At 38.0% G+C, this 14,484-nt stretch overlaps 1 protein-coding gene across 3 annotated transcripts; it reads left to right on the top strand.

The window, feature by feature from the left end:
- Window positions 1-948: 948 nt before the first annotated feature.
- On the top strand, window positions 949-14,270 carry apcdd1l (adenomatosis polyposis coli down-regulated 1-like). 3 transcript variants are annotated; one of them, XM_077197917.1, is made up of 5 exons: window positions 949-1,181; window positions 1,266-1,353; window positions 9,336-9,519; window positions 10,399-10,927; window positions 11,774-14,270. In XM_077197917.1, the coding sequence occupies exons 2-5, from the start codon at window positions 1,293-1,295 to the stop codon at window positions 12,545-12,547; spliced, it is 1,548 nt and encodes a 515-aa protein (XP_077054032.1). In that variant the 5' UTR covers window positions 949-1,181; window positions 1,266-1,292; the 3' UTR covers window positions 12,548-14,270. The 3 variants fall into 3 exon arrangements, with proteins under 3 accessions (XP_077054032.1, XP_077054031.1, XP_077054033.1); XM_077197916.1 differs by having other exon boundaries at window positions 949-1,353; XM_077197918.1 differs by lacking the exons at window positions 949-1,181; window positions 1,266-1,353 and adding an exon at window positions 6,217-6,850.
- The last annotated feature ends 214 nt before the right edge of the window (window positions 14,271-14,484 follow it).

A 14,484-nucleotide genomic window follows, 5' to 3' on the forward strand; every position in this document is an offset into this window, starting at 1 on the left:
ATTAAATGACACAACAATCGCAAACAGTTATGAGGCTGCAGCCAAAAATGACATCAAAGATGGCTTAACAAAAATTCAGATTCAAAATAAGGACTTAATGAGTTCTTGCGGCAGTTCATATGTGAAAATATTTCAGATTTTGTAGGTTACAGATTTAAATGACCTAACCTAGCCCACTAAAACACTCTAATCCACCGAATGCACTTCCAAATCCAAACATTTAAGTGAACTCTTGAACTTGTTCTCAGGAACAGAACACAGAATTAAAATCACACAGGTCATAAACATTTCAGTATGCATTGGCTGCAGAATTGAAACCCAAAGTGCCAGTTTCAAGGGGTTCTCATCAGCACGTTAAACACCATTAGATTTATACGCATATTTTATTACTTATAAAACCTCACATGCATTAAATAAATGTAATATCTTATAATAGTAGATACATTATTTAGAGCTGATATTTTAATGCTATCTAGGGTCATACACCATGTCATATATTAACAGATTTATTTTGTTGGATTTTACTTCCACTGTGTTATCTCTACTGTATTGCATTTCAAAACCATAGTGGCTGGCAGAGTCAAGATAGAATTTCAACAAACTGTACATAAAACGGCATATATAAAAAACGTATTCTTGGATGGCACAGTGCCATTGCTTTTTAACACCTACTATACCCATATTATATGTGTGTATGAGGTAAACTGAGAAAAGATTTAAAATGACAGTTTATGCAGGAAACCATTGCATCTGTCAAACTGTGTTTAAATATATAAACATGTGTGTGGGTTTGATTATCACATTTATGTTGAATTTAATGTTGTGGGCAGGTTTCTCAACTTGCTGGCTTTGATTGTGCCCTTTTGCACCTTACCCTGCTCCCCAGAGGGTTAATGCTGGGAGGTTACAAGTTCCCTCCTCTTTTTTCTCTCTCTCTCCCTCTCAGACTCTTGCTCCGCTCTCTAGCTCTCTCAACTGAGTAACTCAAAGACAGACTCTTACAAGCGCCACACAGGTTTAACATCACCAAAGAGAGCACAGAATCAACAGGGGACGTATTTTCAAGCACTATCAAGAAAGGAGATCTTGCAAACTCAGTTTAGGAGTCCTACCATGAATGGAAAACTTCATGTTTGAAGATGAAACGTATCAAAAGTGGATTAAATTAATCTGCATATCGGGTAATATTTTATCTGAAACGCTCTCATTGACGTGTGACTATCCAGGAGAGGAGCATTTCCAGATTTTTGTCCTTTATTTTTAAGTGATTTGGAGAGTATAAGTACCTGATCATGGCTGGGGTGAGACTTATTCACCTGTTGAAGACAATTTGGATGGTATTTCTCATGCAAGGTTAGTTAATTTGTTGTCTTATACCATCTTTTTCTCTGTCCTTTGATTTGAAGCAAATAATTTGACCTATTTCAGGACACCATTCAAAATGCTAAAAGGGGCATGATTACACTTCTGATAAATGAACTTTTGAATTGTATGCACTCGATATTTTAATCCATCACTTGGTTTCCATGCCACTAAAAAACCTTTTCAAGTAATACAAAGAGCTTTTTCACTAGTTCTTTAGAAAACAATTTGTTGCTTTAAAGCAGTGGTTCTCAATCCTGGTCATTTTGAATGTCTCCCTTATCTGACACACCCAATTCAGGTATTGGAGCCTCTACTAATGAGCTGATGATATAAATCAGTTAAACAAGTGAGACATCCAAAATGTGCAGTGCTGCAGGACTTCAACCAGGACTGAATGACTGTTGTAAAGAAACCAAATATGATTATCTCAGCCTACAACGCAAGGGCATTAATCTAATTAATATAAAAACACCATAGAGCAATTTAAGAACACTAAATAGCCAAAAGGATTCTATAGGTAACAAAAGTGTTCTTTACTGAACCTGAATAACCTTTATTTTTTTTGTTATCATAGTACAGCCTATATTTATCATTTATCACAGATCCAAGCAGGCAAAACAGTAATTATAAATCAGAAACATATACCTATGATTAAATGATATGGCACATCTAAATGAATGAATGTTATTATGGTATTAATGTTAATGCAAATAAATAATAATGTAAATTATGAGAATCTTAAGTATAAGCTTAAAGCTTAAGAATGACTTCTTGTTAATGTGTGAAAGTCTGAGAGCTGCCAAGCAAAACACCTTCATTATCGAGACCAACAAGTCTGAGCATTTTCTTACTGTATCAAGAGAGTTTTTTTACAGCGTCTCCCCCCCCCCCTCTGGATTTCACAAGTGTAATTAGGATCTAAAGGATGAAAAAGAGCTCTCAAGATAAGGTTCGGTAAAAGTTTTGGGGTTTAATTAACCTTAATAAAACCCATGACGAACCTAAACTTGAATTGGCAAACTTAATATACTCGTGGATGAAAAACAAAAGAAGGTTTTTCGGCTTTTTAAAAAACTCTCTAGTGGTTTAACTTGACAAGTCTGCTTTAAAGCTTGCTGTGTTTATAAAATGCAACTCCTGCTTACTGTACTAATACTGCATGGGTCATTCTTTGCTGTTGATATCATTGCTGATGTTGATGGGACATTTGTGCTTGTGTACAAAAGTATAGAAAATGCTTCTATTGTGCATGCAAAAGTGTTCATTATAAATGATTTTATCAGAATAAGAGTTTCAGCAAAAGGTTAAATTGTAAAATTGAATTTCAGACTTTTAAAGCCCACATTCTTAAAAAAGTTCTTTGCAGCACCTTCCGTTCATCGTTGTGGTCTAGAAGGTTCTTTGGAGATGGAAAAAGTTATTGATGTCACATTTATAGGTTCTTCAGATCATTCTGGTCTCTGGCCTCTTTAAAGCACTTTAAAACGATGGTTTTTGAATAAAAGTTGTTTCAGGAAATTTAAAAGGTTCTCCGATGGCTAAAGGTTATAACTTTCATTTTTAAGAGTGCACAAGTAACAGAAATTTGGCTTGTTCTCCAGGAAAATGAGTCAGTCAGGTGGAGTTTAAAGAGGTCTTAATACAAATGGCAAAGAGTTTGGCTCGACATACACGGCTCTTTTCACCTGTCAGTCTGCTCCACGGGCCGCCGGACCCCCGTTTTTGATCCAGACTCTTTTAAAGTTAGCAGGGGTGTAGAGGAGGCCATTGTTTCCTGTGAAAGCAGATCACAGCCGTGGAACTAACGCCACAATTAAAATAATGATTAGAGTAACAGGCCAACGCCATTAACGACCCCTTCTGTTCGTATGCCATTTAGGGGCTGTTTTTCTTCTACGCTTTCGTTCCTTTCAGTCAGGGATGGTTAGGGTGATGAAGAAAGCAATAGGCTTCTGTTCTCATCAGGCCGCCTACAGAACAACAGAGAGAGAGAGAGAGAGAGAGAGAAAGACTAGCGCAATTACACCCGCCCCCCAGTAAACTCATGGCAGTTACCCATGACCTCAGAGGTCATGTGTTCATTTATGTGCCTGTACTTATTTGGCCTTTTTTCATCAAACAGCTGAATTAGATCTGCGGAGATGATTAATATCATGCCCATATTCTTCTAAAACAGATACTAAATGCAATTCTGTGTATTGCAGTTGGCTGTGACACTGTTTGCTTTGATTTAAAGAGGAACATTATGTAACACAAGGTGATTTTATTAAAACGTATGCCTCAATATTGATGAAGCACGAAGGTCTTCCAGTGTTACACGGAATCACCACCGTAACTCTTCAGCTGCTCTGCATCCATTCCACCTTTAAAAAAAAAAAAAAATGTCTGCTTTGAAATGCACGAGTAATATTCATAAGCAGAAGACATGAGAGAAAGCCTGTCAGCCATATAAAAGGAGGCCCAGTACTTTTCCGAGAGAGAAAACCATCAATCAGCTGTAGGAGCGAAAGATCAGACCAGTTACTAACTGACTGTCACGTTAACAGATGTGGAATGTGGTCAGCAATGGGTTGGATTATATGGTCGACAAAATGCAAAAATATTACATAATATAACCCCATATGTATATGATATTCAATACCATTCAAAAGTTTGGGGTCATTAAGGTTTAAAAAATATATATTTTTAAATTTTCATTCCGCAGCGATGCTTTAAATTGATGAAAAATAAAAGACAGAGACTGGTTCTGAAAATCCAGCTTTTACATCACAAGAATAAATTGCATTTTAAATTTATTCAAATAGGAGACAATTATTTTAAATTGCAATAATATTTCATAATATGACTGTTTCACTTGTATTACAAATACATGAAGCCATTGTGTGCATAAGAGACGTTTTTCAAAAATATTTAAAAATCATACGGACCCCAAACATTTTAACAGTAGAGTATAAAATCACCTTTATATATTGATAGTTTAAAAAAGGATTTTCAAATACATGTCAAAGTGAGTCTTTGCATATACAGGTGAAACTCGAAAAATTTTAATATCGTGCAAAAGTTAAAATCTTGATGATTATGGCTTACAGCTTATGAAAACCCCAAATTCAAAATCTCAGAGAATTTGAAGATTAGGCTACATGAAATCAATAAAAAAAGAATTTTAAATACAGAAATGTTGGCCCTCTAAAAAGTATAATCATGCTTATGTATATAGTTATATATACTAAATATATTAGTTTCACCTTTTAATTTGAATTACTTAAATACACAAACTTTTGCACGATATTCAAATCTTTTGAGTTTCACCTGTATTACTGAATATCACTGAAATACTGTATTTTTTTCTTTTAATTAAGATGGGATCTGGCATGCCATACTGAAGTTAGTGTAACATAATCCCTTACCTAAATAAAAACAATTGCTGGATTAGGCAGGGTTAATGTTCATGAAAAGACAACAATACTGCAGAATATAAGGAAGTTGAATGATGAGAAGGATTCTGGGGGGAAAACATGTACACTCACCCACTATAGATGACCTCTGAACTGCTCTGTACACAAATCTTATTCACACTCACATGCACACATCAATAGACAAACATATATTCTCCTTTCATAAACATATGCACATGAACATAAGCGTGCACACACCTTTGTTGCCCCTAGCAAACATATGCATGCACACACATGCAGACTTTACTTTCAATATGAAACTTTACCTTTCTGTGACTGTACTTCATCAGACAAAAAGAGTGTGACAGAGGGAGAGAGCGAGAGAGAGGAAGCGAGGAATCTGAGCTCTATCCAAAGTAAATGAGCTGTAAATGGGAGTTTTTTCATCAGGGAGCAGTTATCAAAGCAGGGGTGGCTGGGAGAAAGAGGCGGCGGGCGACACAAAGGCAGTTAAACACCGAAAAGGGTCATTTCGTGTATACGAGTACAGTGATGATGGTATCAGATGGTGATACTCTGATATATGAAATGGTTCTGAATCGTTATCATATTCATATTGTATACATATGATCCAAACGTCTATTTAAACCTGGAAATAAATGATTTTTTAGGATTTTAACAAATGTCCTAGTACAAAACAAGAATGGAATTGTTGTGCAGATGACAATGAAGATTTTCTCGTTAATGTGTGTTCAATGTGCTGTACTGTTTTAAGTCGCTCTATACCTATATAGTCTATCTGTAGCTACTAGACTTTTTTGTCCTCTGGAATCACATGTTTTTTGTTTTAAATGTTTTATTGAACTAATGATAACAACTGAAATTGTGTCTCTCACCTCCCCTTTTTCATGCACATCATCTTAAATAGGCAACGGCAAATGGCAGGAGAAATAGTGCTAGAGAGGAAGGGTTATTTTATTTTTGGCCACTCTTCAGTAATGACGCATTAGGGGTGAGAGAGAAGCTGCCCAAATTGAAATGACAAATAAAAACAAATACATGAAACCAGTCGGAGGTACTTTTGCTAGCCTCGCTTCTTCTATAAATCAATGTCTCCAGTGTGTGTATGTCCGGGGGTGTTGAATGGTTGGAATATTAGGACAGGTAGTTTACTTTGGCTCACATTAAAGGGAATTGCCTGTGAGCAAAGAGACCACACACATTCTACCACAGCCTCCTCTGCTGGTCAAGATGATGAACTACCGCTTTATCTACGACAGGCTTCTGTGCCATTCACTTGGAGATAGAAAGATAAGAGACAAAGAGAGAGAGAGAGAGAGAGAGAGACAGAGAGAGAGAGAGAGAGAGAGAGAGAGAGAGTGTGTGTGTGTGTGTGTGTGTGTGTGTGTGTGTGTGTGTGTGTGTGTGTGTGTGTGTGTGTGTGTTTAAGATTAAGAGGTTAAAAGATGGGTTCTTCTCCTCACACTGAGTCTGAGAGCGCGCTCCCATTTTGATAAATTAAAAGTTTTGTTTAGACATTCAATACAATTTAGCCTACTCACCGTGAAAAATGATCCTAAGCCAGAAATTTTCAAAAAAATAGTTTTTGTTGTTGTTGTTGTTGCATCATTAGCGACAGCGACCGTTGGCGTCTAGCGATATCATACAGCAGGAGGCGAGTTCAACTTTATGCAAATGATGGGAGCGTGCGATACTAACGAACAGTACTACAATAACTTCCGGCTATCTTTCAAAACATGGGAATGAATGGGTACCACAGCTTTTAACTAGGGGTTAAAGACCTGCTGAAGACTGTGAAGAGGTATTGCGCAGACAACCAATCAAACTAAACTGCCTCATTTTAATATTCATGAGCTTTGAACAGGATATGAGAGAGCAGCAGTTAAAGGGTTTGTTGTTCAGACAAAAATGAAAATTCTGTCATTATTTACTCGCCTCATGTCGTTCCAAACCCATAAGACATTAGTTCATCTTCGGAACACAAAAGAAGATTTTTTAATGAAATCTGGGAGCTTTCTGTCCCTCCATTGACAGCCTATACGCAACTACCACTTTTAAGCCCCAGAAAGGTAAAGACATCATTAAAGTAATCCATGTGACTCAAGTGGTTTAACCCCATTTTTATGAACAATGAGAGTGCTTTGTTTGTGCAAAAAACAAACATAATTTATCACTTTATTTACAAAGTATTTATCTCCAACCCACATTCATGCAACAACGTGAATGCAGTTCTTGCATTGACAACACGCATGTGTCATGATGCTCTCGTGAACAGGCATGCGTCCTATTGTGAACGCGTGCTGGAGATTCATTTTTAGCCTAATCTAATAGCCTATTCTACTTCAAATATGACTACCCGTCCCATAGTAATGTATTACAATTTGAAATATGTTAAAAAATATCTTTGGAAATGAGCCTGGATAAACAATTTCAAGTGTGAAAAGCCCAGAAGCTATCTAAACTGTCTGTTTGTGATGTCCATGTGTAATGGTAATAGCCTACAGAAAGAACCTCAACTTGATTAGAGGCTGTTGAAGCATCTAAAGAACATTCGACTGAGTGCATGTTACCTCTAACATTATATCACATTATTTTGATCATGAGTAACAAGTCATATTTCACATCGGAAAAAAACCCTCAAAACAGCAGAGCCTGGATCCCTCCCAAACAGCATAAGGAAATAATTCCCTCCTTTAGGGAGCAAACAGCCTGACATTCTCAGTAAATGCTCCGTAATTATGCAATCAGAGAAATTTTAGGGCCACAGTTAACAAATGCGAATAAAAGCTTTTCTGTTTTGTGCTTTTCAGAGAGCAGACTTTAGCCTATTTGATTAGAAGTTCCATCTGATGGATTAATAAACTAGTAGTACAAATCTCAAATTTCATGTTTTACCCCAACCCCCCCCCCAAAAAAAGGTGCTTAAGCACAACTGATTTCAACATTGATAATAATTAATAAATGTTTCTTATGCAGCAAATCAGCATATCAGAATGTTTTCTTAAGGATCATGTGACACTGAAAACTGTAGTAATGATGCCGAAAATTCAGCTTTGACATTACAGGAATAAACAACATTTGAGTTATTTAAATTGCAGTAATTAACTCTAATATGATTATTTCTAATCAAAAAAGCAGCCTTGGTGAGCATATAAATATTACCGCCCCAAATATTTGAACTGTAGTGTTTATTACAATCATAATAATTTATTTAAATTTTATAGTGGTTATACATGTTTTAAAATCTTATACATGGTACTTTTTTGTGCATGGTACTGCAGAGATTTTTAGAATTACAGACAATTCATAAGTAAAACTTCTCATACCTAATTCATCACAGTATTCCACCCTAGTTTTTGGGGAAAATGTGCTTAATTTTCATAGAATAAATTGTCACAGTGCAATAATCTTAATTGATTAAAAAACAGGATACATTTTTGTTGATGTATTTGGGTTAAAAGTGACTTGGACCTGTAATAATTATTTGACATTTGGCACAGGAGTAAATGAGGTCCTAAATAAACTGTTTCTCTCCTCCCAGCCTTCCTCTCTGGATGAAGTTTGATAGAACAGTGCAGATTTTTGAGCCTGTGTACAGGGAAGCACTTCCAAAAGCTCTGCCTCTGCTAATCAGGTTTACTACACCGTTAATCTACAGTGTTCTTATTCAAGGACAGCTCTGTGGCGAGGCATACGGCAAGGAGATTTACAGATCAAACAAAGATGCCCAGTGCCATGTTGACAAATCTCAATCCTCACAAGCTCGAACCATGTTTGCCTTTCTGTCCGTTTAAAAAAAATGTCAAAAATTGTTGTTTGCATTGGCCAGCGCCACATATCCTTTCCCATTCCCTTGAAGATGGTGTCTGATTGAAGTGACATGCCAAACCTCTGGCCTCCTGCCCTTCACCACAAATCCTGGTCAGAGCAGGATTGGGATCTATATATGGCTCTAATAGACCTCATCACGTTTCATTAGACGGAAAATTACAGAAATGCAAAATCCTTCAACCACTTCCAGTTCAGCAGAATCCTGTTTATAGACCGTAAAAGACCATGAAGTGAAAATGCTTCTCTTGGAGTTTTTTAAATTTTTTTATTGCTGGAGGTACCAAAGCTTTTTGAAGTGTCTGAGTTTTTTTACAGGCTTAATTTATTCGGAAATGTGGCTACAGAGTCATGAAAAGCGATCAGCACATTATTGCAAACTTAGACCTTCTGGAACGATTTCAGTGAAGCCCTTCGGATTTAATACATTGGCAGCTCTTACATGCAACAACAATCCACATAATCTGTTAATTAGGACTAACTTAAAACTTATGACCCAGCAAACATTTTTATGTAATCTTTTTATTAAAAACAAATATATAGAAACCTTTTAGGATTTAAAAATGTATATATACTTTGTTTTTTGCATGACGGCTAATTCACAACTTCAATAATGATAAGAAAACTAACAGTTAGCAAGTTGTCAAACCTGACTCTTTGATATAAACGAAGCTTGCATGCATGGAGATATAACAATGCAATATGATATTTTCCGTGTCTCCTTAGTTTTGTGTGTGATGGGAAGTAAGTTGTGGGAAGTGCCCACCGCCCCCCTCGTACCCCATGCCAACCTGAGCACGAGACTGTTTTGGGAGCCACAGTGCCAGGTTCAGCTACGCCATCTACAGAATGAAGCAAGAGTCACAACCACCATACCACCCAAACTAGAGGGCCACTGGGTGTCAAGCAGGTAAGAGGCCCCTAGAAAGACTTTTCTACTTTTAAAGTCAACATGAATTAAAATTTCACCCAAATGATGTTCTTAATACAGAATCCTGGCATTATTGTGAATGATTTATCAGTGCATGCATTATATCACCACTGATAAGTCGAGTAAAGTCAAGCAACTTGTTCAGCAAATCTTTAAAAACAATGGCTAAATATTTCAAATATTTAACAAATTGTACACTACCGTACAAAAGTTTGGGGTTGGTGGATTTAAAAAGTCTTACTATTTAATAAAAAATACAGTAAAAACAGCATTTAAAAAATAAATGTTTTCTATTTTAATATATTTTTAAATGCAATTTATTCATGTGATGTCATAACTCCAGTCTTCAGTGTCACATGATCCTTCAGAAATCATTCTAATATGATGATTTTCTGCTCCTCAAAAACTTTGTTATCATCAATGTTGTTGCACTGCTTATGTTTGTGCAATTTCTGATACATTTCTTTAATTCTTTGATGAATAGAAAGGTTAAATAAACACTTTTATTTGAAGTAGACATTTTTGTAACAACATGAAAGTCTTTACTGTCACTTTTGATGAATAAAAGTATTAATTAAAAAAAAATCTAACAAACTCTGACTTTTGAATGTTAGTGTAGCACTTTAAGGGGAAAATATATGTATAAATGTGAAACTATCAGATGGTATTGAATGCAATTATCTGGCAAAACAAAGAGTTTTAAATTTTACAATAAATACTAAAACTCAAGTCCCATCCAACATTTTGTCTCATTAAACATCCGGTTTCACTTGGAAATGCATCAGATTATGGGAGTAAAATGGTTTACAATTGCCATATTGACTAACTTCCTGACTATATTTGTTATTTTCTTCTCAGATGTGAAGTGCGACCCGGTCCAGAATTCCTTACTCGATCCTACTCATTTTACCAAAGCCCCACACGTCTCTTCAGGGCCCTCCAGCACTATTACTCTGACAGTGATTGCCACATCCCAACCTACTCTCTTGTGATCAGGGGTAAACTGCGGCTACGCCAGGCCTCATGGATCACCCGTGGAGCCACTGAAGCAGAGCACCACCTCCATAAAGTAGGGATGGTTATTCACAGCCAGAAAGCCATCCATCATCTCGCGACCCGACAGCCCTCGTCCTGCCTGGGGCTCAGAGCTGGAGGACACCTGGTGCCTCATCGCTTCTATGAACTCTTTAATGCCAAAGCAGCGAAAGACTGCCTGGGTGCTCTTGGGTTCTCCATGATGGAACTGGATTTGCTGCGGGTGGAGACCCATCACCATCCTCACAGCAAGCCCGCTCAGGAGCTGTTCCTAGGGGACGTGCACACAGACTGGAACGAAAGGGTGCACCATAGACCGACTGGTTACCAGGAGCCTCTACAGAATGCTATGGTGAGATTTAATTGAATTATGGTGAATGCTACGGTGAGAGTTAAAAGAAACAAATTCTGCCACCATTTACTCACCCTCCTGATGTTCCAAACTCAACTCAATAACTTTAAGACTAGAGTATTTTTGCTCAAACTGCTTAGGTCTGCTAAAATATTTCAAATGATGTTCATATTCAAACTTATAGTTTATCATGTTTGGCCACCAGACTAAGGTAAGAGTACATGTTAAATATATATAACAGGACTGCGTATATGTAAAGCAAGCAAAAGTAACGTAAGAAAAAATCAAGAATGCAGATGCAAATGCTTACATACATAGTTTATATCCGGTACAAATGTTTAGGGGTTGGTAAGATTTTTTGATGTCTTTGAAAGAAGTCTCACTAAGGCTGCATTGACAGAATACAGCAAAAACAGTAATACTGTAAAATATTGTTACAATTTAAACTGTTTTCTTTTTGATTGTAGAATTTACAGCATCATCACACTAGTCTTCAGTGTCACATGATCCTACGGAAATCATACTTATGCTAATTTGCGGATCAAGCAACTTTTTATTATCAATGTTGAAGATAGTTGTGCTGCTTAAGACTTTTGAGGAAACCATGCTACATTTTCTCCTTGATGAATATAAAGTTCAGAAGAAGAGCATTTATTTGAAATAAAAATCTTTCACAACATTATAAATGTTTTTACTGTCACTTTTGATCAATTTAATGCATTCTTGCTTAATAAATGTATTAATTCCTTAAATTTTTTTAAAAATATCTCACTGACACCAAACATTTGAATCCTGTAATAATATAAATATTATAAAATTAACAAAAATCCTTGTTTTCTCTCTCAGCACCACATCCACCCATGCCCAGTGTGCGCCCTGGTATACCGAGCCTCTGAACAGAATCCACCCATTCTTCCCCCATCCCCCTCCGTCCCTCTGGATCTAAATGGAAATTGGGTGAGCCAACGCTGCGAGTCCCGTCCATCCGTCCTCTTCCTTACCCGCCTTTTTGTTTTCAACGAGGAGCAACGCACTTGGGAGGGGACCTACCAACATTACTCTGATCCAATGTGCCGCCAGTCCATCTTTACATTGTTGGCATCAGGTCATTATGCTAAAGTAGGACAGTCGGTTAAAGTACGTGGGGCCACTGAGCTCGTCTTCAAGGTGACACGGGCAAAAGCCATTGCGTTTGACCGTGCATTGTTGCGGGAATTGAATTCAACGCAAAATGGAAGATGTGGACAGGCGGGCAGGTGGGAGATGGGTGTCGAGCAAGACATAACCTGGACGGACGGTTGCGAAGCATTGGGGATACGACTTCCGCACAAAGAGTATGAGCTGTTTAAGATGGGGGTGGATCATAAAGGACGGCCCCTGTTGTTCAATGGGGAAAGGCCCACGGATGGATCCAGCCCGGATCGACCTGCAAAAAGGCCAACATCTTTTCAGACACCAATGGTGCAATGCAGCACAAGGGTCAGGGTGGAGCCACGCTACAGTTCCTACAGTGATCATTCAACGGGACCCAAGACCACAAGCTCTGCTAATGCACTGCACTCTTCATTGATTCTGCTGTCCGTTCTAAATGCATTGTGCTGGAATATTCATCTTTTCTAAAATGCATCGTGCTATTCACGTTGACTGTACAAATTCTGACCCATTTATAATGGGCATAGCACAATCTAATAGACTGAAGGAGGATCGGTCAGTTCGGTGCTATGACGAAATGCTAGCTGCAAATGCTCTGAAATATGACTTTTTTATCAAAAGAGATTTTCATAAAGCAAAAATGTACATATAAACCTTTTAATCATATAGTATATCAACATTAGTTTTAATATCTGTTATTTGGGGTGTTGTTTCATATTTTGATAAGAACTACAGATAAATGAATATCTATTCAAAGAATGATTGTTCTGTAGAAAATGCATTTACCTACATTCCAGCAAGACAACAAAGATGAACAGTTAAAGGCGAAGTATTTTAAATACTTACCAGTGTACAAACAATTGTGTGATTTTGGGCGGGACTATCTGTGTGACCGACCAATAGGAGGTGGGGGTGTTTGGGGAACAATAGGTTACTGTCGTAACCACGGTTCTCTGAAACATTGAGTGGAGAGATCCACCTATGGGAAGGGCATCCGTACCTGACCTCTGCAGAGCATCCAATTGCATAAAGTCTGGCAAGACAGACAGAAGTGCGTAGCCAAAGCCCGGTAAGGCCCCACCCCCTTACCTGCAGGCATAAGAAGCCTGCATGTGCTGCTGTTCTCCAGTAAGTATTTTCGCTTCTCGTGCAGTAAGCGGGGCAAAGCTGGTGGATCTCTCCACTCGATGCTTTAGAGAACCGGTGTTACGACAGTAACCTATTGTTCTCTTTCATCATCTCGTGTTCGAGAGAAATGGAAAGCTCCCCGATTGCCCAATACACTCACAGCGAGGTTCTGTAAACCAGAGAAAGACGGTCACCCAAAGGGGCGGTGTCTGACACGTCCCATAATTATGAACCCGCCATACTGACGCACACACATAACTGCTGTATACAGGCAGGACATGAAACATGTGTGTGGCACACACAAGAGAAGGAAGGATTAAGACGACCCCACCCCCAAAACCGAATGTGCTACCGAGGTTCTGGTGACATCCAGCCGATAGTAACGCACAAATGTATGGGGAGAAGCCCAGCTGGCAGCAGAGCAAATATCCTGCAGCTATACTCCCCTGAACAGAGCCCAAGAGGCGGCTAAGCCCCCCGTGGACTGAGCTCTGATGTCCCCTGGGGGCTGCACTCCCTTCGATTCATATGCCAAAATTACAGTGTCCACAAGCCAATGTGAGAGGCGTTGCTTAGATATGGTATTCCCCTTGCGAGGGGTTGCCCATGAAATAAAGAGCTGGTCAAAAGCTGAAGCACTGGTCCTAGCCAAGCTATTCCAGTGAAAAAGCGCCAGGTTTAGAGAGCTTCCCATAGGTGGATCTCGAAACACGAGATGATGAAAAAGTTTCAAAACAATCATTATTCTGTTTGCAGCAGAAATTACACACTACAGCTTTAAGACATTGGAGATATAGGTGGATATCCAGATTCCCGTTTGTCTGGGAATGAAGAAAGAAGATTTCCCAAAATCTGGTTATATGTTTGAATTGAAGTGCGTATATGGACTAAATTTGGCATTAACTACTCTGTATTATTTCAACATTAGGCTCTTATCTTCAAGACAACACGACGTAGCTCATTTTTGGCATCTTATACATTTTATTTAGAGTTAATCTTCCAATAATGGTGAGGGTGAACATATTTATTGCCACCATTAAAGTAATTTTGATAAGAAAAACAATTTTCTTTTATTTTGAACATTGATTTTCTGTTATTTATGGTTACACACATAGTACAAACGTATCATGTGTGACTATGCACGTTTAGTGAGCTCTTGCACAATGGTTCAATTCACATCCAATGTTGAATACATGTGCAATACATTTGAACAGACCTGTCATATGGCTTCCACATTATGCTCACGCTCGCCAATATCTGAAGCGTAAGTTCTCAGA

Source organism: Siphateles boraxobius, unplaced genomic scaffold (assembly GCF_051911475.1).
Source record: "Siphateles boraxobius isolate OS27281-9 unplaced genomic scaffold, OSU_SipBor_1 41, whole genome shotgun sequence".
NCBI lineage: Eukaryota > Metazoa > Chordata > Actinopteri > Cypriniformes > Leuciscidae > Siphateles > Siphateles boraxobius.